This window comes from Tachysurus fulvidraco, chromosome 3, assembly GCF_022655615.1.
Source record: "Tachysurus fulvidraco isolate hzauxx_2018 chromosome 3, HZAU_PFXX_2.0, whole genome shotgun sequence".
In the NCBI taxonomy this organism is placed as follows: domain Eukaryota; kingdom Metazoa; phylum Chordata; class Actinopteri; order Siluriformes; family Bagridae; genus Tachysurus; species Tachysurus fulvidraco.
The window spans coordinates 21,523,068-21,549,816 of record NC_062520.1 but is presented as its reverse complement, the minus strand read 5'-3'; the positions used below and the strand labels follow the sequence as shown (position 1 = coordinate 21,549,816).

General features: G+C 40.3%; 1 protein-coding gene across 1 annotated transcript; it reads right to left on the bottom strand.

The window, feature by feature from the left end:
- Nucleotides 1–1,588: 1,588 nt before the first annotated feature.
- On the bottom strand, nt 1,589–26,749 carry setd2 (SET domain containing 2, histone lysine methyltransferase). The gene is made up of 22 exons (XM_027149559.2): nt 26,613–26,749; nt 25,011–25,134; nt 20,295–20,316; nt 16,077–20,146; nt 15,501–15,632; nt 15,239–15,367; nt 15,028–15,151; nt 14,834–14,911; nt 14,567–14,664; nt 14,264–14,408; nt 12,881–13,015; nt 12,646–12,774; nt 10,885–12,054; nt 10,719–10,767; nt 10,354–10,582; nt 9,035–9,752; nt 8,774–8,899; nt 8,350–8,486; nt 4,447–4,558; nt 3,774–3,848; nt 3,588–3,689; nt 1,589–3,226 (listed from the first exon to the last, which is right to left on the bottom strand). The coding sequence occupies exons 2-22, from the start codon at nt 25,037–25,039 to the stop codon at nt 3,065–3,067; spliced, it is 7,971 nt and encodes a 2,656-aa protein (XP_027005360.2). The 5' UTR covers nt 25,040–25,134; nt 26,613–26,749; the 3' UTR covers nt 1,589–3,064.

Genomic DNA, 26,749 nt, shown 5'->3' with positions numbered 1-26,749 from the left:
TATGTCCCAGGTTACCAAAACATTACCAAAAGAACAGGACATCCCTTCAAAACAGATAATCGAAAAATGTATTCATCAGGGAAACTGCCAAGAGACATACAGCAACATTAAAGAAGCTTCCAGAATATCCGGCAAGTATTTGTTGCTCTCGGCATGTGACAGTCGCTTATAGTCTAGGCTATGAAGTTTGGGTGCTGAGAAGGAAGACCTTTCTCGTGAAGAAATAAAGTCACCCCAAACCATTTGGCAAAATGTCTTATAGTCTAACGAGTCTAAGATAGAAATTCATCTTATCAAACCATTCCCACTGTGAACCATGGTGGTGGCAGCATCGTGCTATAAGGCAGCTCATCTCCAGCCGACAGCGAGGCTCTAGTCAAGATCCAAAGCACCAGTTAACAACGGAATGGCTTCAGAAGTAGATAGAAGGTTTAGAACAGTCCTGATCTAAATCCTATCGAAAACCTGTGGAATGATTTGACGGCTGTTCAAGCTTTTATTTTTTTGCAAGGAAGAGTGGAGTTAAAATCAAGTCGCCCAAATAAAGACATGCCAAGATGGCAGAGTCAAGCACACAGAGTTCTGTATTACAAGCAATATGTGCTTTAGTATTAGCTAAGGAGGTGCACATACTTATGCAACCAGGTGTTTGTTTTTTGTTTTTCGGTTACTTACCAATGTTACAATTCTCATAACACACAAAAAAAAAATGCTTTTCTTGTTGTGAGTCAGTGATCCGTTAGCTCTGGGCAAACACACCACCTACGCAACAAGACGAATCCTAAATAATTACAGTTGCAGTCACGCATGCAAGCAAAGGAATTATTCTCTAGTCCAAAGGGTGCTATATATGATTTCTGTTATTGTTTTTCTATCCATATGCTACACCAGTGTTGACCAGGTTCGGTACACACGACCATGTGTGAGCAGATGAAAACCTGCCGTTTAAAGATTAGAAGAGCGTGAGTGCTGTAGGCCCAGCTGGTGCTTAGGAGCTGGTACTTTTATGCAGCATTTTAGCTCCTAGCACCTTTTCTCCTTAAATCTGTTAATGATTTCTTAGGCTGCTCTGTTAAGCAGGATGTGAGAATCGCCTAAGCTCTGGGCGCCTTAGCGTGCCTCCACATTCTCCAGATGGAGCTGCTTAACTGCGGTCTGGAGCAGAGCTGCTGGAATTCCTGGCACTGGAGGAGAAGAAGAAATGAAGAGGGAAAGAGAGAGAGAGAAAGAGAGAGGGAGGGAGGGAGGGGGGTTTGCTCGCTGCTAAGAAGGCACAGAAGTCTGAGCTATATTCATCCCAGTCTTATAGTCTCTAATGAAAACAGTGAATCACTTTGATTCTGCCGAAACTGGAGCCAGACATCTGCTGTGTTCCTGCACAGTGATGTCGCTTGCTCCATGGTGCTGCTTTAGGAAGCAAGAAAACAGCAAAGGCTTCAAAAAGTGCTCTGATGTTTTTCGGCACGATGTTACGGCTCTAAACGTCCGTATTAAACATAAACATCATGCAGCTATGACGTGACACACGAAGCATGTTTAACGCAACTGTAGGAACAACAGCAGGAGACCCAAGACAAGAACGCGTGACTTATTTTTACAAAACAGTTTATTTTAAAATGTTCTTTACACTCAGTATGACAATGTGCTTGCACAGTACTTACAGTGGAGTGGGACTCCATTTTATACATAAAAAATGTCTTTCGGTAAAGAAAGAAAGAAATAAAAAGGGAGAGGGGGAAATAAAATAATAATAATAATAAAAAAAACAAAACCACACACACCACCCACACACCCCTTTAAACCCAACACAGAGCTGTGGGAAAGAATCCTGGTTGCTATGGGAACACTAGAGCTTCTAGCTGCTGGCTGGACTGAGGACTGACCTTATTTGTTAGTTTTTTTTATTCACATATTTACACAATAATCCACAATCTCCACAGTCCGTTTACAACGTCTCTGCTTATTTAAAAGGATTTCAAAAAACTATTTTTTCAATATATTCACATATAAACCAATATAATACATGATTTCAGAGTGGGGAGGGATTAATGCGACTTAATGCAAAGACAGGAGATTTCATGGCGCAGTTATCGTAAAAGAGTCCTGATGATCTTAATTGCGAGAGAGGAAGTTACTACACGCCTGGAAGGCTTCACATTTACCTGTCTGAAGCTTAGTAAAAGAGCAAAAGTTAATGAGAATTAATGTAAAACAGCAAGAAACTGGTTGATAAAAAAAAAAAAAAAAAAAAAAAAAAAATGCTACATGCCACTGCTTTTTACTCACTGAGAAGAGTAAAAGTGGCCAAGAGTGACTTAGAGAGAATGGATGCATTAACAAACGTCCTTCACACTTCATTTCTTTAAAAGTTATTAAAAATGCAGCTAAACGGAATGTCCCAAGATCCTCGGCTGTGCTGCAGGAACCGGGCAGTAGAGCCAGGCTTTACCTCTGAGTGAAGACGAGTGCAAAATCTGATAGCACGAGACCGCACTTGATACCCAAAAAAAACCAAACAAAGAATTCACAAACTCCAGCAGTCCGTCGCACCCTGACCTACTCGTCTTTCTTGTCGTCTGGTAGTCTCGATTAACAGCTGGTAAAAGAAAAGCCTGTCTCCTTCAATAAGGACTGCCAGTAGAAGCCACCACTGACTGAGACAATTCAAATACGAACTAGGGCAACTGGCAAGACATGCAAGCAGATAACAAGGGAAATGGAACAAACTCCCATGTTCTCACCAGCCATGAGCTGCTGAGGGTCCTGTGAACAAACATGAAGCAAATAACGTAGTGCAGAGGTCATTGCTGAAAAGGCTAAAAGCATGTGATGACTTGGGTTGAAGGGAAGGGGGAAAGTCTGTAGCACCCTATTTGTGCGTTTTCTGCACGTTTCTCTGCTTGCTGGCTACGAGAATTTCTGGATGATTATCCTTATTTCTGTGCAAGCGCAGGACTTCCAGAGCAGCAGTAAGGACATGGTCAGAGAGTCTGTATAAAAACAGATAGACTAAGAGGCCCCAGAGATTCGCTGCTCGATACCTGCGACACTGAGAGGAAGGAAGCTACTCCAACTCAGTGTCCTCTTTGGGCCGGTAAACAGTTCCGAACTTCTGCATGTATTTCTTAATGTATTCCTTGGTCTTGTGTTTAACGTTCTCGTTACACTCCAGGTCCTCTGGGTTTTTGCAGGATTTGAGCTCCTTGTTCATCACTCCATGAGTCAGCTTGGGGGGGAGGAAAAAGCAAACAAAAAAATCAATCAAAACACACACACTGAGACGCTTAAGTTGGTAGCAACTGATGGCCATACCCTAACGTTCAACAGCCACCTCTAGACAATAGTGGCACTTTACTCTGTAATGTTTATCGTGTGACCCTCCTTTATAAATAGCAGAAACTCTTTCAATGTAAAAATATATGATCCATCAAATAATTGCTGAATTTTTAAAACCTTTACAAATGGAATATTAAGATCATTAACGATATTAGTAAACTATTCACTTTACTCTGATACTCTATTAGTGTTAAGAATGCTAAAATTTTTTTTTTAAAAAGCTACCATAAAAAAAAAAAAAAAGTCCTTACCTTCCTGGCAAGATGTTTGAAATCTTCAGTGTTACTAATGCGCCCCAGTTTGCAGTCAGGCTTTCGGTACGGATTAAGGCATTGGACAATAAATTGTGACATCTGGGTATAACAAAGGAAAGAAGCAGCAAGGTAAGGAAACAGCAGCTAGCATCGCACTACTGTAAGCTCGAGTGAGTAGTATACCTCTTTGCGGAAGACCTCTTTGCTTTTCTTTGCAAGCTCGCTGGAGGTGTCTGCCTCAGCTGTCTTGGTGGAGAACTGTAAACAAATCGAGGTGTTATATTTTATGATGCGTCAGATTTTATTTTATTTTTTTCATGGCAAAAACTTAAAACTAGAAACCAGATGAGTTTTGTTTGTGTTTAAAAAAAAAAAATTCAAACAGCTAAAACAAAGATTTTCTGGGCACCAGATCCAAAACAATAAGCAAAGCCAGAAGGAGCAAACAACTTCAATTTTCACTGCACAGCGTTCTGTAAAGTCTGTAAATATGATAGATGTGGCAGTAGAAGCCCCCCTGTGGCCTTCAGATGCAATTCCTAAAGGATTATAAATGCTAACAAAGATGTACAGTGCAAAGTTAAGCTTGAGGCAATGTAGAGCAGTTAAAACACATATGAACTTTGGCTTAATAAAAAGGGGCTGTCTCTCTCGGGACAAGTCCCAGCTGCTGCCCATTACAGTGTGCAGCATCTTCAATTTACCAGAGGACCCATGCAAACCTCAAACCCCAAAGAGAATGGCAGAACGGTTTATAGTCCTGTTTTGGACCTTCACAAATTATAAAGTACTTTCCTGAAGATTCTAAGAGTAGATAAGTGGTGAAAAACAATCTAGACACTATCTAACTTATTACCTTTGAGGGGTTTTCATCGTATGTTGGTGTCCCCAGGTCCATCTCAGCCTCATGCTCTACAGTGGCCTCTTCCCCGACACCATCCCAGCTCGGAGGATCCCACTGGGTTTGCCTAAATCACACAGTCACGGTCATTAAAGATTACACAGATGTGAGTCATAAATATGCAAAGTCAGTGGACACAAAGGTTATTACAGCGAGCTATCCAAAAGATCAGGATTACTGTGTGGATCGCTGGAAGTTTCTCAGCACCTCATGATATTATTTTCCCTCATCCACCATCACCTGGAGCACCGCTCCTCCTCCACTACATAAACAATGCTAAGACAGCTTGGTGCATAAAGTGTCCACCATTGAAAATAGAAATGTGGAAGAGTTCACTTGCAACTGCTCCAAACAAAACTCTAATAAATGAAAATCAGGAATATTCAAGAATATATTATGTGAACTTTTCTTCCTGTGTCTTTGCAGAGATTTAAATGAGCAAAATCTTAAGAACTGGTGGTTCAATGTTTATAGACGTTATAAAAAATGATAATTGTAACCTGCAGATAAACAGAAAAGATTTTTGGAAGTCTAAATAGCTTTTTCTTAAAAAAGGTCCTTTTTTTTACCTATATAGCTGCTTTTTTTTTTTTTTTTTTTTTTTTTTAAGTATGAGAACTAAACGCAGAGGTGAAGGCCCTGTTCTACTTCCATTTCATTTACAGCATTTGGCAGACGCCCATATCCAGGGTCGACTTACATTATTTCATTTTTATATAACTGAGCAATTGAGGGTTAAGGGCCTTGCTCAGGGGCCCAACAGTGGCAGCTTATACCCCTTTTCCACCAAAAAGAACCGGGTGCCGGCTCAGAGCTAGTGCTGGTTCAAAGATGGTTCCAACCTTCTAAGAAGCGGTTTGTATGTGTCACGTTTCCCAGCAACAGCAAACACAAACACAACATCAACAATGGCGGTTATTTTATCATTAACACAGAAAAAAGTTAGCCTTAGCATGTAGCTACCTACTATCATGTGTGCTGATAATTGATCCTATAGCGGTAAAGTAAATGCGTATTAAACATTAGTATACTTAAGGTACATTAACAAATGCGCTAACAGTAGCCCCGCCTCCAGCCCCTGATGCAAGCGGTTCTTAAGTCTAGACCAGCAACATTTTGGTGCTACTTAAGAACCACTTTTCCTGGTTCAGAGTGCTTTGGAAAAGAAGGCATTAGTGGACCTGGGATTGAACTCACAACCTTCTGATTGGTAGCCCAACACCTTAAACAATAGGCTGTCACATGCCACACAAGTTCTTTTGCATAAAATACATAAATAACCTAAATTACCTTTAGGGCATATAATGTTTCATTCTAAATGGGCAACTCTAAGGGTGTTTTCACACCTAATTTGTTTGAGCCCTCCAAACGCTCTCAGAGCGGTTCAGTGTGTATATGTAAACAAACCATGTGATCTGAGACCCCTTAAAAGGACCCAGAAGCGAACCGTACTCAGACCACCTCCGGAAGTGGTCCGAGTACGGTTCGTTTGTGGTTCGATTTGTGTGTGACAGTAATGAGGTCCCGGTCCGCTTTGCCATACCTGTCCCTGGAGGCTTGCCATACCTGCAGCTGTGTTCCGTCACTGTTACTGCTGAAAACACAAAACTTTCCGCCATTCGCTCCTTTTTCGCGGAGTCATGTGGTTTTATGAAGAAAGCTGTGCACTTATTGATATTTGGAAAGAGGATGGCATTCCAATATCCACTATTCTCAACAAATACTATATATTAGTGATGCTCCGACTGATCGGCCACCGATCATGATCGGCCGATATTGATTAAAAATAGCTTGATCGGCGAACCCCAAAAGCGCCGATCAAAAAAGCAGATGACGTGACGTAAATTTCCCGCGCGACTTTTTCACTCGTGCATGCACGGCGCACAGGTAAACAACAGCAGAGCGGAGCTTACCAGCGGCAACATGAGTTCTCCTGTCTGGAAGTTTTTCAAAGTATCCAATAAAGACGTAAAGTTAGCCGTTTGCAATGTATGTCGTGATGAAATCCCTCGAGGTGGGAACGGCATTTTAATACCACTAACATGATTAGGCATCTTAGAACATGCCATACAACTGAATATGCAGAGTATAAGAAACTAAACCAGCCGAAGCCAACAACATCCCCATCCCTCAACCAGCCGACTATGTCGCCTGCTAAGCTGCCTTGATCCAGGCTGCCTACGACCCCCCAGGCAGGAAATACCGAACTGATGTGTGTCTCCCCACGCTGTACCAAACAATGAACATAAACATCGACAGGCTTCTGAAGGATAGTGTATATATATTAGCTTCACAAAAAATATATATGAAAATAAATTTAATATAAATATATTTTACATTTATAAAAATGTATACATTTAGTAAATATAATAAAAATTATATTTACATTTTACAAGTAGCCTGGGCCTATGTAACCTCATACCATCCCAAGTTCATCTGGTTGGTAACTATCTGCTTGGCCTCCTTGCCTGGTTATTTAGAAAGGATGGCATTGGCTTACAGTAGCTTTCATTATTTTATTTTTTGGATCTGATGTAGTTGGTTCCTCAACTACATCAGACGTTCATAATAATAACAAAAAAAACAAAAACAAAACACTTGCCATAGTTTTGTCCTTTGTGGCAGTAGCCAGTTTTGGTGTAACAATTTTTACATTTTGCTGCCAATTATAAAATGTAATCAGTGTATTAAGAGGCTACATCCCATTAAGCTGATCTGATGTGTGTTGGTCTGCCTAACTCCTCTTTGTTTGGAATAATTTTAAGTTACTCTGCCTAATTTGGGAAAGATGGCCTAAAGTAGCCTTAAGTTCTCATTTTCTAAAATAAACACTTGGTGGTTCTTCAAGATCTTGACTGTAGCCTATTTCTACAGTTTTTTTACTCAATACAGTTCATTTAGAGTTAATTTCATTTCTAAAAATGGTGCAAACTCTGCTAGATTATAGATAAAAGATTCCCGTTCCCCTGCCATTCTGTGATCGGCAATCGGCAGATCATGATCTTGGTGATCGGTAATCAGTGATCGGCCCCAAAAATGCTGATCGGAGCATCTCTACTGTATATATGTACAATTAAGAATATTTAACATACACACACACGCATTACATATATAAAATACAAAATATATAAATATTATTTTATACATATTAGTTATATTAGTCATATTGTGTATAATATTACATTATATATATATATATATATATATATATATATATATATATATATATATATATATATATATATATATATATATAAATATTATGTATTATTGTTATTATATATATTAACACACACACATTATATATATGTTTAATTTTATATATAATTATTAATATATTAAAAATAGACCAAATACCCAAAACCCATTGCTGCACAGAATTCTGGGTTCTGAGTTCTTATGAAGTTGGGGTGTGAACACGAAAGGGTCTGAGATCACTTCAATACAAAAGAGGACCAAAAAGAGAACTGTGTTCTCTTTTGATTCTCTTTTGTGTTCTCTCCCAAACTGTGTTCTCTTTTGATTCTCTTTTGTGTTCTCTCCCAAACTGTGTTCTCTTTTGATTCCACTATATTGTGAGCACCAAACGGACTGAGGTCACATTCGGCTAGTTCCTTTTCTGGTTTGATTCTTTTAAAATGAACTATATGTGAAAACACCCTAAAATACTCATTTGAATTCATTTCAGATGCATATATGAGGCACTGGGCATACAAGTGCACTACTCATAACTCATGAAAACTGTGCAATAGTGTTCCTGTGCAAAGTCAGGTTAAATATGTGCAATGTTTTTATGTAATGTAGAAACATTACTCAATACACAACACAAGACTCCGACTCAGCAGAGGAACTTTATACCTGGTGACTATATGGTAGTAGTAGATTTTCCCCTCAGGATCCCGTGCAACCTTCCAGCTGGGAGGGAGGACGATGGTTTTAGGTTTGGGAGGTGAAGGAGGAGGAAGGTCCATGATGTTGTTAGATACAATCATTTCCTGCAGATAAGGGATTTAGAAGTGGTGTTTGACGATTAGACTGATCAACTGAAACCAATGAATTTTAAATCCCTCTTAACAATGACCTAGGATTATCATTTAGACCCGACATATTCCTAAAACAAAGCTAGCAACAAAAAAATGATGTGATTTCTAGCTAGAATTCTCTAAAAGCAGGGTTATGTTCTAGATGCTAGCAACTTTTGTTTCTGTGTGCCTCCACAAATATACAGCCAGAGGACCAACAGCCCCCTCTTGTGGTGTCCTGATTGACCTTCGTTACCTACCGGCTGTACAGGTTGAGAGGTGACTATGGTGGTAACTGTGCCACCTTGCTGGACAACCACTCCCTGCTGGTGACCAGCGTAGACCTGCTGCCCATGCAAGTAGCCAGTAGCTGGCTCAGTATATGCCTGCATTTGCACACAAAGACAAGACAATAAGCAGTAGAAGTATTAGGGCATTTTACTTGAGCTCTATGGTACAAGATGGGGCCAGATTTCTTCATTATTAATATGGTGTGTATTAGTTTGTTTCAAGCCTCTTACCTGAATGACAGGAGTGCTGGTCTGTGAGTAACCTGCAGGAATGCTGTAAATTGTCTGGCATGGCTGGCCTTGGTAATAAATCGCAGTCTGTGGCTGGGCTGGGTTCGAGTACTGCTGAGTAGGCTGCACAGTCACTGCCTGTTGTGTATTGGGATCCCAAAGTGTTGCATATCCTTGTTGGCCCTGCACTTGGGTGCCGGCTGTCTGTGTAGGAACTGACAGGACAGTGATGCCGGGGTCCTGGGCTGGCGTGGCTGGCTGGACAAACTGCTGTGGCTGGGAAGAAGCTGCCAGCTCCAGTGTAGCAGGCATGTGTGTCAGACCTGTAGCTGAGCTGGCCTGAGTGGTGTTGGGGGACTGAGCTGCCAGAGTCAGGTCAGTAATGAGCGACTGAGTAGTCTGATCAAAAGCTGTAGTCACACACATAGGGTCAACTGGCGGTGTAGGTAATAGCACCTTGCCCGCATTGGGATTAGTTGGGTCCACATATGTCTGAATAGGGTAACCAGGTGGATAATTCATGAAACTTGGGCTTGAGGGATACACAAGAGCACTGAATGCTAATCTCTGTAGCTGTTGCTGCTGCTGTTGCTGCTGCTGTTTCTGGGCTTCTCGCTGAGCCACCTCCTGTTCAAAGAGCTTCCGTCGCTCCTCTGTGGAAAGCTTGGTACGAGCCTCCTTGGTCCGAGATTTCTTACTACTGCTAGCTGAATCATAGCTAAAGAAAAAGCCACAAAAAAGGTGAGATGGTAAAATTAAGGAAATAGATAGTGTAAAGACTTATGCTCCTTTTCCACCAAAAAGAACCGGTGCTGGTTCAAATTTGGTTCCACTTGCGAACCTTCTAAGAACCGGTTTGCCTTTCCGGCGGCTAGAGAGCCATCACAGAGCCGACTCTGACGTCACTCCATGTAAATTGTATAAACAGAGGTTGTAATCGAGAAAGTACATAACATTATTTTATTATTTATTTTAACACAGAAAAAAATTAGCCTTAGCATGTAGCTACCTACTATCATGTGTGCTGATAATTGATCCTATAGCAGTAAAGTAAGTGTATTAAACATTAGTATACTACTAGTACGCTAACAGTAGCCCTGCCCCCAGCCCCACCCCCAGTTCCTGACGCAAGCGGTTCTTAAGTCTAGACCAGCGACATTTTGGTGCTACTTCAGAACCACTTTTCCTAGTTCAGAGCCGGTGCTTTGGCTGTCGAAAAAGAACAAACTGGTTTTAAATTAGGCTCTGGCTCTGAACCAGCACTCAAACTGCCTCGGTGGAAAAGGGGCATTAGTGTCGCAGTGTATTGCATGTCTCACCGGTCTTCATTTCTGCGGCTGCTCCTTTCATAGGTGGATTGGTATGGTGGAGAGGCAGAGCCTCGTCTACGCCGCCTTTCAGCACTACGTAGCAAATACCGGTCAGAGTCTTTTTCTCTGTCCCAGTCCCGCTCTCGATCCCAGTCCCGCTCTCTCTCCCTCTCCCGATCTCTCTCACGACTGCTTGACGGGGTGCGGGGTGTCATTGCGTCTCTGTCCCGACTACGGTCTGTTTTTACAAAATTAAGAGCAATTTGCATGTCACATTACAAACACCTGTAACAATGATTTTAAACAGAGATACAACAAAAGTTCAGTACATAACAACTATATAATAAGGTCAGATAAGCAGACTTCACACATACCACTTGATTCTTTCTCTACCTGACTCTTCTTTGGGATCCTGTACACCTCCTGATTGACAAAATTCCATAAAAAAAACATGCATCTGTTTACAATTCTCTTCTTAACACCCTAAAATACTAAAAATAACCGAGATAGCAATTTAGAATGTTTTTTTTGCAATCTTGCCTTCAGGTCTTTCCAGCTGTCAAGTAGGCGGGAAGCCATCTCACTGATGTCAGCAGCTCCAATCTGAGGCTCTTGGCTTCTCTCACTTTCCACATCTGACACAGCCTCCTCCTCATCCTGGGAAGGTGTGCCCACTGCTGTGCCCTCTGTCGCCACTATTCCCGGCGGCAGCACCTCTGCTGTGCAAACAGCTGAAACTGAAGGACTGCTCTCTACAGTAACGTCTGCTGTCGTTTTTTCTGCAGCACTGGCACCAGAACTAGGTGGCATGTTGTCTAAGTTGAGGGGCGAGGCTTCTGGGTTAACTGTAGACTCAGAAAGGGTGGTTTCCATACTATCTGAAGGTATGCTGACATCAAGGGATTCCGTAGGTGCACTGCTGATGGTGGAAGGAGCCAAGTTGTTCGTGACTGAAAGCTCAGCACTCTCGTTCTCTGAAGACGACTCAGAACTGGGAGTGCTCTCATCTGGGGGGTGCAAAGAGGGGCTAGCATCTACTTCATCGTTGACACTGGGAGCACTGGGATCAGGAGGTTGATCTATGACCGGTGCCTGCACTTGACTTTCTGCAGGATCAGATTCACAGTTCTCCTCCATGTGAACAGGAAGGTTCTCATCTGTCTTGCTGGTTGGTTCCTCCTCAATTTCCTGCACTTCTGTTTTATCCTTCTCAGCAACCTCTTCCTTTATCTCTAGCTTTGCCTGGCTACTCTCCACAGCATCTGAAGCTTCCAGTTTCACTACCAGCTCTGGGGTCACAGCTATTTCCTCACTGGTCTCTCTTTTTTCTGCCTTGTCCGATGTGATCTCTGGTGAGGGCTCTTCCTCCACCTCCTCCTCTTCTTCATCTTCTTCCTCTTTACCATCGGAGACCTTGCTGCCATCTGAGAGAGCGCTATCGAGGCTGTTCTCACTTATGATTTTCAGTCTGCGGTATACAGCACGCTTTGGTGTGTCTCCATCAAGCTCTGGTGCCAGTTTAACAGGGGGGCCATCGGGGGTGTTGAGAGGTGTGTGGGCTCGGGAGGTGCTCTCACTGGAGTAACCATCCTGTTCTGTAGGCTGGCCAAGTGGATGGCTTTGGGCCCAGCGCTGGATGTATTGTAGCACACGGCTCTCTTCCAGCATGTTCTTAGTAGAAATGGGCAGCACTACCAATGCCTTCATTATCTGTGCAGATCATGACAATACAATAGGAAGGTTTCAGGCATTTTCAAGAGGGGGGAAAAAAGGTAAAAGCTTGTGCTGCTATACTGTATACCAGATAACAAAATGTAATAGTATATTTTATTTTGCTTTATTATTAAAGTGATAAGACAAGCCCGTGCGTAAAATCTGCATATATGCAGATATTGTTTATTACAACAAATAAATAAAATCAGACACCCCCAATATAAAATGGTGAACCTTTTATGCGGTCAAGGATTGGTTTATTGCCCATGCTATTCCCAGGTTGTTCTCCAGAGACATTATAAGCGTTTACAAAGCAGCAAATTACAGAAAAATGTAGGAAATGCCCACCTCTTCTGCTGCTTGGCCATGTTAGGTGACAATAAAGCTGAAGAGGAATGATACTAGCATAATCTAGGTGGTAACGTGTATCGTCTTCTACATTGCTGTATTATTCCTGTTCAACTAAGACTAACAAAAATACCACCCCTTACAAAGTACTTCAATATTCTGTGAAGCCCAGACCATCAAGAATATCCATTTGGAGCTTAGTGGCTAAATGTTGTGTGTGTGTGTGTGTTGCACATTTACCTCCATCTGCAGTTTGAGGTTATTACCAGAGTTGCTTTTGGCTTCTGAAAGATCGACCATGAATATCCACAACAACGAGAGACCATGATGATCCAAAAACTGCTTGAGGCATGAAGAATTTGTAGTATTCTACACATAAAACAAAGCAAGTGAAAAAAGTTAAATGAAGCAACATCATTTTCCTTTAGATAAAATAACAATAATGTATTACTAAATGTTTTAATGTGGCACCTACCTGGATCAGTTTAACACAGGTGAGTCTCTGCTCCATAGTTTCTACACGCACCATTAGTCTGCAGAGAGAAACTACTTGTTTCTCATCACTTAGACCTTCCCCATTCTCTAGCAGAGCCTCCAGCTCCTCATCCACCTGTAATATGGAGATAAACAAATACAACATGAGTACTAAGGGCCAAAGCTACTGATACTGACATTACTGATATTGAAGCTGCTTTTATGGCAATGTGACGTGACATACGGCTAAGTATGGTGACCCATACTCAGAATTTGTTCTCTGCATTTAACCCATCCAAAGTGCACACACACAGCAGTGAACACACACACACCCCGGAGCAGTGGGCAGCCATTTGTTCTGCGGCGCCCAGGGAGCAGTTGGGGGGGTTCGGTGCCTTGCTCAAGGGCACCTCAGTCGTGGCCGGCCCGAGATTCAAACCCACAACCTTCGGATTACGAGTCAGACTCTCTAACCATTAGGCCACGACTTGCTCCAATGACATCATTGCTGGGCCATACAACTAAAAAGTTTATCATAAATATAATGTCTCATATCATTCGATATTGATCATTATTGATCGATGATATTTACCTCTTTAAACAGTGACAAGTAACAAGTTTCAATTTAACCAGTGTAATTTAAAAACCACAAATTATTTTAGCTTAACAGTCAAAAACATTAAAAATATTAAACATCTCATAATTTAAATGAAGATTTAATAAATGGTAAATAAACTTATACTTAATGCTTAACAAATAAAATGTTACAAAATCTGTGCACTTTAATGTAGAACAATCAACACTTGCTTGTTTTCATTCAGACCCTAGGACATCAGTGCATAAGTCAAGTTTCAAGCATAAATTCCTCTGTATGGTCCTCAGACAAATATGCTGTTTCCCAACATGTACTCTTCGGTTTCCATTCACAGGCATGAAATGCACACTTCTGTATGGCTCACTCGTGCGACTTGACCAGATGTCTGTGCTTGTTGTGAAATACGAGACGGTGGACAGCTCTTTTCCACTGCTTTTCAACACTCTGAATAAAGTTTGGTAATTGCGGTCTTGGTAAAAAAAAAAAACAACAAACAAAAAAACAAAATACAAAATTGGACCAATGTTTATATACCAAAAGAGCCACTTGAAATCTCAGAACAATTAACAGGTTCCAGGTACTGTACACATCTAAACCAAATCAGCCAAGTCTTCCTCTCAATAACACTATCTTTAATAGATCGGTGTGGCAATTATCCAGAGAAAGGAGCATGTCTGATTTGAATGAGCTTTATACAATAACGGTCAATAGGCTGCTGCCATGATGATCCGTTTACCTTTGCTGCTTCCATTAAATAGGCTGTACATGGTCAGGGCCAAAGCCACTTACTGTAGTCAGCGCACTGACAGCTTCTTTCTTCCGAGATCGCTCCCTTTGCTTCTTTCCAACTGCAGCCCGTACACTGACACGGTTCTCTCCACCCAGGAAGCCACGACAACTCGGTGCTCCACAGTAGCACTTCTGTGCCTCTTTCCTGGAAGATAAAACATTTAGTTTGTTTTTTTTTTTTTTTTTTTTTAGAAAATGTTATGCCTATATTCCTTTAGAGATAAAAGCAACAAACTGAAACCTGAACTGAATGTATAGCTTTACATTGCTGTTGCATGACGAAAATAAATGCAGGAAACTTACCCATATCTTTGGAACTGGTAATCAAAAGTGAGCTCTGTCCCAACCGTTACAGTCTTGGTGGTAAAGAAGCCAACTCTGAGCTGACCGTTCACAGTCCACTGTAGGAGAAAACAATATGATTTTAAAAATACAAAATGTTCTTGCTTGAATAATGAGAACTTCCAGGCACCATGGAAATTCACCATAATGGCACATGTACACAAAAAAAAAAAAAACAAACACCCCAAGAATGAATTATTGTAGATTGTAGGTTAGTACAGCACTAACCTTCTGAGTTTCACAGTTGGGCTCACAGCTATGGTTCATAAACCTTGAGCAGTTCCCTTTCAGCGTTGCATCGATGATCTGTAAATGGCACGAATGATAAATGCTTTCTAATTGAAAGTAACCGAAATTAAAAAAAAAAAAATGCATGTGTTTATGATAGCACACGTGTGTTTGAACAAAGGGCAGAAATTCACCTCGTTATTCTTCAAAGCCATGAAGTAGTAGTGGATGTTCTTGCTGCGAGCATACTCTTTTACACGTGATTTGAACTCTCTGTGATCCAGAACCTCACCGCAATACTCCAACACGAACGTGTTCCTGGATTAAATCAGCATAAAAGTTTTTTTTATTGACACACGGCATATCATTTATGATATATTGGTCTCATTTGTGCTTGGTACGTACGGCGGTAAGTCTTTGGCGGCTCTTAAACCCCAACCTTTGCTTTCAGTGAGAATTACTTCAAAATCGGCATGCTGCTTCATCTGAAATCGCCGATTTGAGCAATATACGCCGTTTAAGCACCGTGACGAGCTAATGAGAAAGAGAAACAATACCGGTCAATGAACCTTTTTTTTTTTTAAAACAATTATTACTTTTAGCAATAAACTCTCAAAGCTAAACCAACATGTGTAATGCTTAAGCAAAACAAAGTGTGACCTCATACCATTCAATCATCAGCAGGCGATTCAAACAATCTTCTCCACAAGCCATAACACCTCGTGCTCGCTCCTCTCTTGAAAGGACAGCACACTCGCACTGCATTCGCTTGATATCTCGATGAGACTTGTTCTTCTTGCTGGTTTTGGATTGGATGGTTGTCAGATATTTAGAATTTCTCAGTGGAATCATTTTCAGAAGACATCATTTGTTATTTTAGATATTTAAAAAAACAAAACAAAAAAACCCCTAACCATTAACCTAATAACACTTAAACAAATAAATATTCTAGGCAATATTCCAAGCAAGCTACAAAAGTATGCATGTATAAAAGATCCTTACAACAGAGGGATCTACTGAACTTGGATGCATTTAAAAAAAAAAAAAGTAAATCATAATAATGCCCACAGATGCCACAATCTGAAATTTTCTCTAGTGCAATACACATGATTTTAGATTTACATAAAACCTTTTCGTAAGCATTGCTGTACTTAATATTCTATACTAAATATTATACACTAACCTTCAGAACACAAAAGAACAAAAAATTTAAGTTGAGATTTATTCCAGAAGAGATACTGACCGTTCTGTCAGGTAGAGATTTTCCTCAATAAGATCAAAATAAGGAGGCATCTTTTTTTGCTTAGATTTTTCCTTCCAGACAACAGGATTCATAAATTCTTTCAGACTAAGCAGTGGCCTTTGTATTTCTTCTTGCTGTGAGGATACCTTGGTTTCTTTTGTGACTTTGCAGCTCTCGCGCTCCTCTAAACATTCTCGCTTACAGGCGAGACCTGCCTCTGCCTCGTTGTCTGATTCTGACTCGAGTTCTGGCCGTCTTTTCTTGGGTGGGCCCCGGCCTCTGTGAGGCTTTAGGTTGCTTTCCCTTGAAGGCCTGGAGATGATCGGAGACTCTGCAATGGCCGTTACAAAGCCACAATTGCTGGTTATCTCATTGGTTTGGAGAAATGCAGAAGATGCTGGAGGTTTTCTAGATGGTATAGCAACACTACCAAGTCCAAATGCTTTTCCTTCATAAAACTCCTCAGGGTCATTAGTTAAAGAGTCAGGGTGAATTTGGCACACTGACTCATGACAAAGAGAAGGTACAAGCATATTGACTGGCATGTTTTTATCAGAGATATTTGCCTGGGTCCAGTAACCACTATCTTGCCTGGTAAATGCACTTCCTAACTGGCAGTGCTGTTGAGTAGTGTGACTGCTGTCTGGCTGCTGAAATGTGCTGCTGGGCTGCTCTGTTTGGTTTACGTCACAATCCAGGTTCAAACCATTCTGGGGCCGGAGACTGTCTGTGCAACTAAAGGCTCCAAATTGTTCTCTTTCTCCCTTTCTACCATGCCAGCTGTCTGGATTATCAAGACACTGGTGACAACCTGATTCAGCCTCTCTGGGAGTATAGGTAGGTACTTGATCAGTTGGGACACAAGTCTTTGGTCTTTCTTTGACAGTGCAGGTCCGGTCTATGTGAGCCAGTGTAGTGGTTGCCTCAGATTGGCTAGTGCTATCAACCAAGTTGCTCTGGGACTGGTAGGGAGTTTGAACAGAAGGCATGCCTTTATTCTCAGTAACTGACAAGACATTGTGTTTGAGTCCGTCACCTGAACATTCTACAGATTTTATTAGAGTGTTGAGACTATTAGGAATTTCACTGTTAATGCTTATATTAATCTCATTTGCCTGATAGGTTAGCTGTCCAGAGAGAGCTGATGGGCTAGCTGGTGGTGTTGGGTGGTCAGTTGTCTCAAGGGTAATAGTAGAATTCTTTGGCACAACCACCACAGAGTGCAGCCGCTTCAGCGAGACCTGTCCGTCATCTGAATCAGAGTCAGATTCGTCAGTTTCACTTTCCTCACTGTGGCTTTTACCATCACAGTTGAACGACACAGACTCTTGTGTCAAAGGCTTATATGGGTCACTGTTGTACGCTGTGTCAGAATTGGCGTATTTCTGAACAAAATGACTAACATCTGCCCTGCAATTAGCTTTCAGAGGAACCTGATTTGCCAGGGACCTGCCAGCCATTTGATCAATAACTTCAATGGTTTGTTGTATATCGGCAACAAAAGGTTGATCAGGATCGTGCTTGATTCCTTTCTCCAAATCTGTTGTTGCCTTGCCTGTCTGTTCATCTAGCTCAGATCTTAGTGACCGCATCATAAATTCCTCTTTCTTTGAGCATATTTCTTCATGGCTAGTATGATTGTTATATTCTATTTTTTTAACTGAAATGACCTTTTTCACAGAGGATGTCTCACTGTTCACCATCTTTTGGGGGGTCTGAGCTTCTGAAGTGTCTTCACCAACAATATCCCACCGTGACTTTTTGACATGGGCAGATTTGTATTTAATTTCCGCAGCGTTTGTCGGTTCAGGCTTGATGTCTAACTGCTCGATAACTTTTGGAGAGGTTTCGACACTCATGGTAAGTCTATTGTCTTCCTTGCTGAGAAACATCTGGGAAACAAATTTAGTGTTAGGTTTCAAGCATTCTCCAGGTGGTAATTCTTTCACAGAAAGAGTGTCTGCCAATGAACCGAATAAATCCTGACTGGGGGTGTAGCCTGGATAAAGTGGCTCATTCAAGCTAGAAGAATCGTTAGTTTTGTAAAAGGTACCAACATTTGCCACTTTAATCTGTGCCTCTTTCAAAGATTGGACTTCTTTTTGAATGTCTGTCGGTTTTCCAAGTTGATCACCCACTAAAGAAATGTCCTCAAGAGTAAGGGGACATTTACTGATATCTATTTCACTGACAGCTGGACACTTTTCTGTACCATGGGAATCTTTGATTACACCTTGAAATTCAACATGACTTTGTAAATTGTCCATTAGGGCAATATGCTGCGTTTGTTCGGGAGAACTGTTTGTTAATTTAGACTGACTGGTTTCTTCATATTGGGAACACAAATGCACATTGTTGAATTCTCCCTGAGATATGATTTTGTCAGAATCCAAGTGTGGAAGTTCAGCATTAATATTTACTTTTGCTACTAATTGTCCATCTGTTCCAATACTACTTGACTTTGACTCTGAATTATTTGTTTTTTTAACAGCTGACCTAGTAGAGTGGTCTGAGCCATGGAATTGACTTTTGCTTTTGTGCTCATCATCAGAGTCAGAGCTCCCACTGGTTTTTTGGACCTTTTTTTCAGACCGTGACATGTCATTTGAGTTAGATGTTTTACCATGGATCTCCGATTTTGAATGGAAACTGGACTTTTTATGACTGGCTTCAGTCTCAGGAGAACTCCTTTTACTAGGTTCAGAGCCACTAGTTCTCCCAGATCTGTCTGTTCTTGAATATTGTGTTCTTTTGTCCAATTCTGACAAATGAGAAAATTTTGGGTCAGATTTTGAGTCCCTGTAGGACTTTGAATGACAGGATGTCTTCGAATCTCTTTGTGAGCTAGAGTATGTGGAGGATCGACTTGAATCGCTTCCTCGAGTCCTGGGCTTCCTGAGATCATCATCGGAGTCAGAGCTGTCCCGGGATCTGCCTTCACCTCGGGAGCGAGACCTCCTTCGTTCACGAGAACTTCTGTGGGATCTCCTTTCAGAATCATGGTAATGTGACCTATCTGACCTTGATGGTCTTTCATTTCTTGATCTCTCAGACCTGGAATAGGAAGAACTTGTTCGAGAACTCCGGGATCTAGATCGTGACCGACTCTTGGTTCTCCTTCGGTCAGAGCGTGAAGATCGTGAGGATGTGTGTCTGGAATCTCTTTCTGATTTGCATCGACTAGACCCTTTCTCATCCTTCTCATCTCTCTTATCAGATCTGGATTTGTCAGAGACTTCACTTTTGGAGGTTGAGAACTTCTTAACAACAGTACTTTGACTATCACACTTAGCCACGCTCTTGGAGTCAGTAGACTTTTGGCTAGATGATGTCCGAACAGACCCACCATCAAAGTCACTACCTGGCAAAATATTGTCTGACTGATGGACATTTTTGCTATGTTCAGGCTCAGAATTACTATCCTTACACTCTGTCCCAATATGGGAGGAATCAGTTGGTCCCTTAAGGTGAGCGTCTAATTCCTCCTTAGTGCTTTCCTCTCTGATATCTTTTTCAGAACAGTCAGTGACAGAGTCGTTTTGGAACAGAGCACCAGAGGGGTCACCGTCAATCCTTGCTGAAGATCTAACTAAAACTTCGTTCTCGGAGGTGGTATCATTTAAAACAGCACTGACAATGGGATGATCTTCAACAACAGACACACTCAGAAACTGTTTCTTGAAATGCACCACGTCATGTTTCAATTTGGAGGGGAGAGGTACTAAGGGCTGTGTTGCCTGGCATTCGGCCACGACTGTGGCTACAACCGAGGGATCAGTTTGCTCATTCTTGCTTTCAGCACTCTGTCCTGTCAGGTCTGCAGAGGGTAAATTTGTAGACTGCACTACAGGTAAAATCTCAGTTGCAGCTTTCTCTGGACTTGGTGGGACAAGGAACACTTTCTGACGTGTTTTCTTAGTATGGGTGAAGCTGAAGGAGACCTTCTGTCGACCCTGTTCCTCAAGGTTCACTTTAGTCTTTGTTCCTTTAGGCAGGAGATGGTTTGTTAAAACTACTCTAGGGGCAAGGCCTTTAAATATGACATGCTTTGAGGTGTTCTCAACCTTAATCTGGGGATGAACAAAAAAAAGGCACAATACATATTCTGCAATTAGAACAATGTTTGAACTTCATATTTACCAACCAAATGGTAAGAGAAAGGTTTACAATAGAATGAACAATGATCAGAATGATTTTGAAGTAAGGAAACTTGCATACCGAACCATCAAGTGTCTTTTCCCTGAAGTTCAGCAGCAGCAACAAGCATAGAAAAGAGGAAAATTTGTATTAATATTTTGGAATGAAGAAAATGAGACTAAAACTGCTTTGACATCATGTAAAATGGTTTACACTTGACACTAGTAGAACAATGATCAGTGTTTCCACACACAGGTTATACATGATACATGTATATTTAGAGTGAAAATATTAGATTAAATTAGGGCTGGGCGATAAAACAATAAAGATATGTTTCGCGATAGACACGTGATCGATATAAAAAAAAAGTGTGTGTTCGATAAAACGTTCCATATTTTTTATTCTTTGTTGGAAGGAAACAGAGGTTGCGAAACAAGTTTGGTTGCATTAACAAAAGGCACTCACTCTCTGGTAACCTAGCAACGTATTAAGTGACACACTAACAGCCAATCATGTAACAGTATCAAGTTTGGTTGCACCATATCGTTGTCTTGTTCTGGCCTGCTGGATTCCTCTGCAGTAACCGGTGACTGATAAGCAGAAAATGAGCCGCAGCAAGTGAGGAAATTGTAAATAAAAGAGGAAAAGTCAGCTCACCAGTATGGCAGTTTTTTTAGACTTATGTTTACATTTTAAATTATTTGAGTTTTCCATGGTTGTTGACATTTCTGTCTTAATAACTGAGGGGATTATGATCAGAGGAAGGTTAAGTTTAAAATAAAAATGTTTAAATATAATATATTTTTCTCCTGGTCCATATTTTAAATTGGTCATAAAGAATATCAATAATTATCGATATGAAACACTGATATCGTGATACAGTGTGCAGCCATATCGCCCAGCCCTGGATTAAATATCTTATTAGTCCATTTATTGAAATAAATGAACATTTTGTTTTCAATATGGCAGTCAGGCAGAGAGAGAGAGTGTATGTTCATTACTATCGGAGATTAATTAAGTTCCTGTTGTAAAGAAACCAGGAAAGTGAAGCATTCGTAGTCAGCTCTTAAGTTTCCACACACTTTGGCAGTAGCAGAGCAGACCATGATGTCCAGCCATTACCAAAACAATCAAGAATCTCTTGAAATAAATGTTGCATTTCAAACAGAAAAATGTTGTGTTATACTGAACTAGCTACAAAACCTAAGCATAGCAGCTGCTGCTGATTTTCTCCTGCTAGTTTATTGAGAACACACATCCTGTTCCACCAATCACTTTTCCACTGGTCACTTCATGTGTTTTCTCTGATCCGATAGCTATCTGATTTGTTAAAACTGTACCATTTACATTAGGCCACATAAATGCGTCTTGGCGAATCGGATATCAATCCGATCTTTCTACTCCTGCCCAAAATGCAAATATATTTTACCTCATTTGCGGGGTAATTGAAATGGAACACGTTTTGGTGTCTGTGGTTTTCAGAATGCAATCAAAAAGATGAAAAAACTAACTATGACGGTTATGCTACAACAACAACAACAACAACAACAACAACAATTACCGTTTGCTGCATTTTCGTTGGTGGCAGCAGTGCATTTGTTTCTGGTGCGATGCACGACTCGTGAGTCACCTGCGAGTGACGTATTTCCGTTTGGTAAGAGTATATCGCTGACGTATGTGGCTTGAACAACCACATTCACTTACACCTGTCCAGTTTCATCTGAAATGCATCCCAGACCACCTCCTGAAGTGGTTTGAACGATTGGATTTTTATCCGTCTCGAAAACGTTTCGGAGGGCATTTAGACCTGGTCTTTTTATATCGGATCACAGAAAACGCATGAAGTGACCGGGTGTAAAAAGCCCCTATGCTGCCATGCACGATTCATTTCACCTTCACAAGAGCTTAAAACATATAAATCACCATCATTAACTTTACAGATCTAACAGTAGTTAATAATAATTCAAATGTTAGAGAGACAATGTGTTCCAAAAAACCCTTGTAGAATACCACCCACATTAAATCTTGGTTGGGAAGCCTGTATGATTTCAGCTTGCACACAACCAACGATGCATTTCTGTCATCAGTTATAAATTACAGATAATTTATTTTTTCTTCCAAAATGCACAACATGCATGGATACACAGGGATATGAAACAGTACAGGCCAACTCTTCTAACAGCATGTCAGGTGATAAAAAGAGATCTATCGAAGACATTATAAGAACATTTGTAGAAGACTGTGGCTATGCAGAACCATCTCCTGCCCAGGGATTTGCAGATTCACTCATTTCATTAGTTGACATTAATGCACCTAACTAGCTCATCATATTTAAATTATTAGTTGGTTGCTAGGCGACCAAAATATCAGACACAGTGGGGCTTTCATTTGCCCCATAGGCTAGCTAATTTATTCTTTCCCCCTCTCTGCATGAAACACCTGTAAACATATATATTTTTTAAATATAATAGGAACTGAACCATTGCCTACAAAGCCTGTATCCCATATGTGGGAAACGCTGATACATCCCGTTGTACAGTGGTTTGTTTAATACACACAAATGTAACTTTCAACCTGAAAACAAGAACATCGTTTCTCATTAGGAACTAAATAAGGATCCGATCCAAAAACTAGGTTACGTGATCCTTAGAGAATTATTTCTTTTCTGTGACCTTCATAATACACTTCACAATGACAGATGCAAATGTGTGAGAGCGAGTTTTCAGTGCATCCTTTACAATGAATCATATAAGATGTTTATGCTTAATAAATGCTTAAACAACTGTCTTGGTAATCGACTGCAATCATCTCAAAAATATTTTTTAAAGTCAGTTGTGTTAGTGATTTTCTTTATAAAAAATACACAATTTAATCACCCAAAATTTGTAGCATATAAAAGAGAGGAAAATAAGCAAGACTTCAAGAAGCCATAACAATCCTGAGTTGATAAACAGACTGAGTGATTCTGCACTAATGTACATTAAAGTATTTTATGCTCATTTCCACATACATATTTGCATATATATATATATATATATATATATATATATATATATATATATATATATATATATATATATATATATATATATATATATATATATACACACATATATAATCCTTTAACAAACAGGTAGACTAATTTCCACATGGCTGACATTGTGATGCTGCTCTCACTCCCAAAACAAACAAACAAACAAAAAAAAAAAACAACAACAAAAAAACAAAAACAGACAGCATATTTAGTGACCATTATCAGCACCATTAATCTTATTAAGAGAAAGAATACTCTCTTTTTTGTTGGTCTTCTGAATACTTTTGGAACCAACAAAAAAAGCCCTGTCTTGAAATCATATCGTCACATCATCCAAAAACAAAGTGCTGTTTCGGTCATACTATAATAAATATAGTAAACTAACATTAAATATATAGAATGCAAGGGCACTATGTGAGCCAGGAACTTGTGAGATTGTGCTGAGTGTGCTTCCAGTAAGTGTCTCTTAAGAGTGGAGTGCTCAGAACACCTACACAATTCATTCCAGATATACGTACATGTCAATTGGCTCATCTCCCATTGTATTTGGAAGAAAAAGAACGCTTTTCTGGAGTATTTTTGAGGGAGACATAAAATGCCAAATGGTTGGCAAGGCTGGAAAATATAAAATAATCGGCAATAACATCACTGGATTTTATGACCATGAAATATGGCTTAGGTATTAAATAATACTGCTGAATCACACTAAAGCCTGGCACAGACTAATGTTGGTCAGAAAGACAAATCAGTTGGCATAAAAGTGGTATCCAGAAATACATGATGTGTAGTCAGTTTTGATCACACTGAATTCTCAAAAGTGTTGGCCAAATCCAATTGGATTTATTAAACTCTGAACTCATTTAAAATCACCTTTGAGGGTTAATTTTACAAATGAAATCCTTGTTGTAGCTTTCGTGCACGTGTGTAAGCATATTTGCATATAAACACACACCTGAAAATAATGCACGTAAGCACACTTGCATTCAGATACAAAATCGTTTACATTTGTAAGTGTAACCAGCTGATGTTCACAGCTCCAAAGCACCACTGAGGAATTACTGTGATGGTTGTGCAGGAAGGTACAGAAAGTAGCACTGACACAAGGATTGGAGCATGACCCAAACTAGAAGCGGAGCCAAACTGAATCGGAGCAGAGAAATGATTAACAGAAAATATATAATATTATATGCCCATGCACAGTTCAGATAAATTCTTTAGTGTCACCCTTTATTGTCATCTTCAAAACAATACATCAAGAATGAATACTTTGAGGGAGACAACGAAAGCAGTCTGCCTTTGAAGGTGCGCATAGAGGAAAATAAATCAAAGGTGATGTGAGAAGGGTAACACTGCCACATGCAAGTCTTGTAAGCTTTGAAATTTCTTTGATTATGAAAACAGCTGACAACTCAAAACAAATACTAAGGGAGCCAAGAGTAGTAAATATTTCAGCTCTGCATTATTTAATCGTCCAGGCCTCTAAAATACTTCACTGATAACGGACTAGTTCATGTATGGACCTGGGTTATAATTTTACTCCAGCCTGACTAGATACACTAACTTTAGACAAAACAGTGATCATGAAATCCTGGTCATCGCTGTCCTATTATTATGAGCTAAAATGGGGAAATATGTACTAGGAGTGTTTCCGCATAACAAAATATATTCAAATATATAGCAAAATGGAAACGTTAAATCCAGTCAGAAGCAACATGTAACTCTAACCTTCCTCGTAGTTGCTTAGTGACAGGTGCGGAACTTACCTGAGTTCAGGATTCAGCAGTGCATCCATTTTGAGGCAGGCCGAGCGAGGAGCACCTTGATGGAAGCTCCCTCACTTGGATAAGAGCAGCTCAGAGAAGCACGCTCTCTGATGTAATGCAAAACCTAAAGATGAGCAACAACACAGATGTGAATCTTTATTTCCGCACACCTTTTCAATCCTACTCTTTTGTACCATTTCTCACTTCATTTTCTAACTTGATGCTGATTTGTTTGGATTGAACCTCAATGTTTACAAAATCTTACTTTTGCACAGGGAACGATACCTGTTAATGCAAACACTCTGTGTTGGTGTAATTAGGCTATGGCAAGAGCAAACTTGTTTGTGTGGTGTGTTATATACCTAGATTAAGAGAAGAACTTTGATACTTAATGGGATAAAAAAAAAGAGCTGTTCGTGTTAATGTGAAGATGTACAACAGTTTGACGCCAATGGAAAAGCTTGCACTGCATAAACACACAAATATCCTGTAAGAAGAAAAAAAAACAACACTGAAGAAAACAGGTCTCAGGAGAATGGTACAGGGTCTGAGCTACACTTGATAAAACGTACAAAAAATACATTTTTGAGAAATCTCTCTGAATGAAGTGTAAACAGTTATTATACCTGTCCTTGGTCACAGAAGATACCCTTTGTTTCAGAGAGGAAAAAGCCTTAAAATGTACAGAAAACGATAACAGAGCTTCAATATTGCTTACTCGATCGATACAATAAATAAATAAACAAATAAAACACAAAAACCCAGGTCTTACAGGGAACAGATGCTCCTACTGATGCACAGCAACATATTCATGTTTTAATCTATACTGAGTATAGACACATCCAACGCATAAACATAATCCCAAATGGACAAATAATAATGTAGATTTAGCTCGCGTTTACCTTTTTATCTATTCTCGGTTGTTGGAAACAGGACAATCGTGTACAATGGCGTAAAAATGTGCTGGGGTTTAAAACAAGGCAGTCCACGAGAATTACCCCCAATAAACGCAAAAACACAGGAAGGAGATGTGGGGGTTGTAAAATGTACACCGCGGACCTGAGGCCTAACATCTAGGCCTTTCTATCCGTCCGTGTTAGCGACAAATAGATTGTAATGTCTGATCTAATTTTGACGTTTTGTCTCTCCGTTTTTCTGTGTGTTTGAATTGATTTCAACGAGGTTTAGCTCACGTACTTTATTTAGTTGGTTTAGTTAAGCAAATATGGTGCCATTAACCAGTTATGTATGATGTTAACGAATGCTAAAAAAACAAACAAAAAAAAACAAAGTCGGTTAGTTCAACTGTACTGATGGCTAAATGTCTTCTTTCTATATGTAGGTTTTCTTTACGTGGATCTCGTCCTTATTTAGTCCCCTTTATGTAGAGAACAGTGTCGTGTCCATAGCAAGTCGGATTATTGTGATTTCTGCTCTTAGTAAGATAGCAGGCGTGGTAAACCAGTCGGATATCGAGAACTAGTTAGCTCGCTGGCTGACTAGCATTGTAGCTAGCAAGGCAACATTCTGTAGATGTTTGTGTTCAGACTACAAGTTAATTCAATTGTTATAAGGGAATGTAAACACCGAGAAAATACTCACTTTGCACTCTGGCCTAGTTCAGGTAAATCCCCCATCGTCGACACCAAGAGTGGTAATCTCTTTCGGGTGTTTAATAAACATCCACCATCAAACGTCAAATCCACACGGGATAGCCGACTAGCCTTCACCGAGCTCTC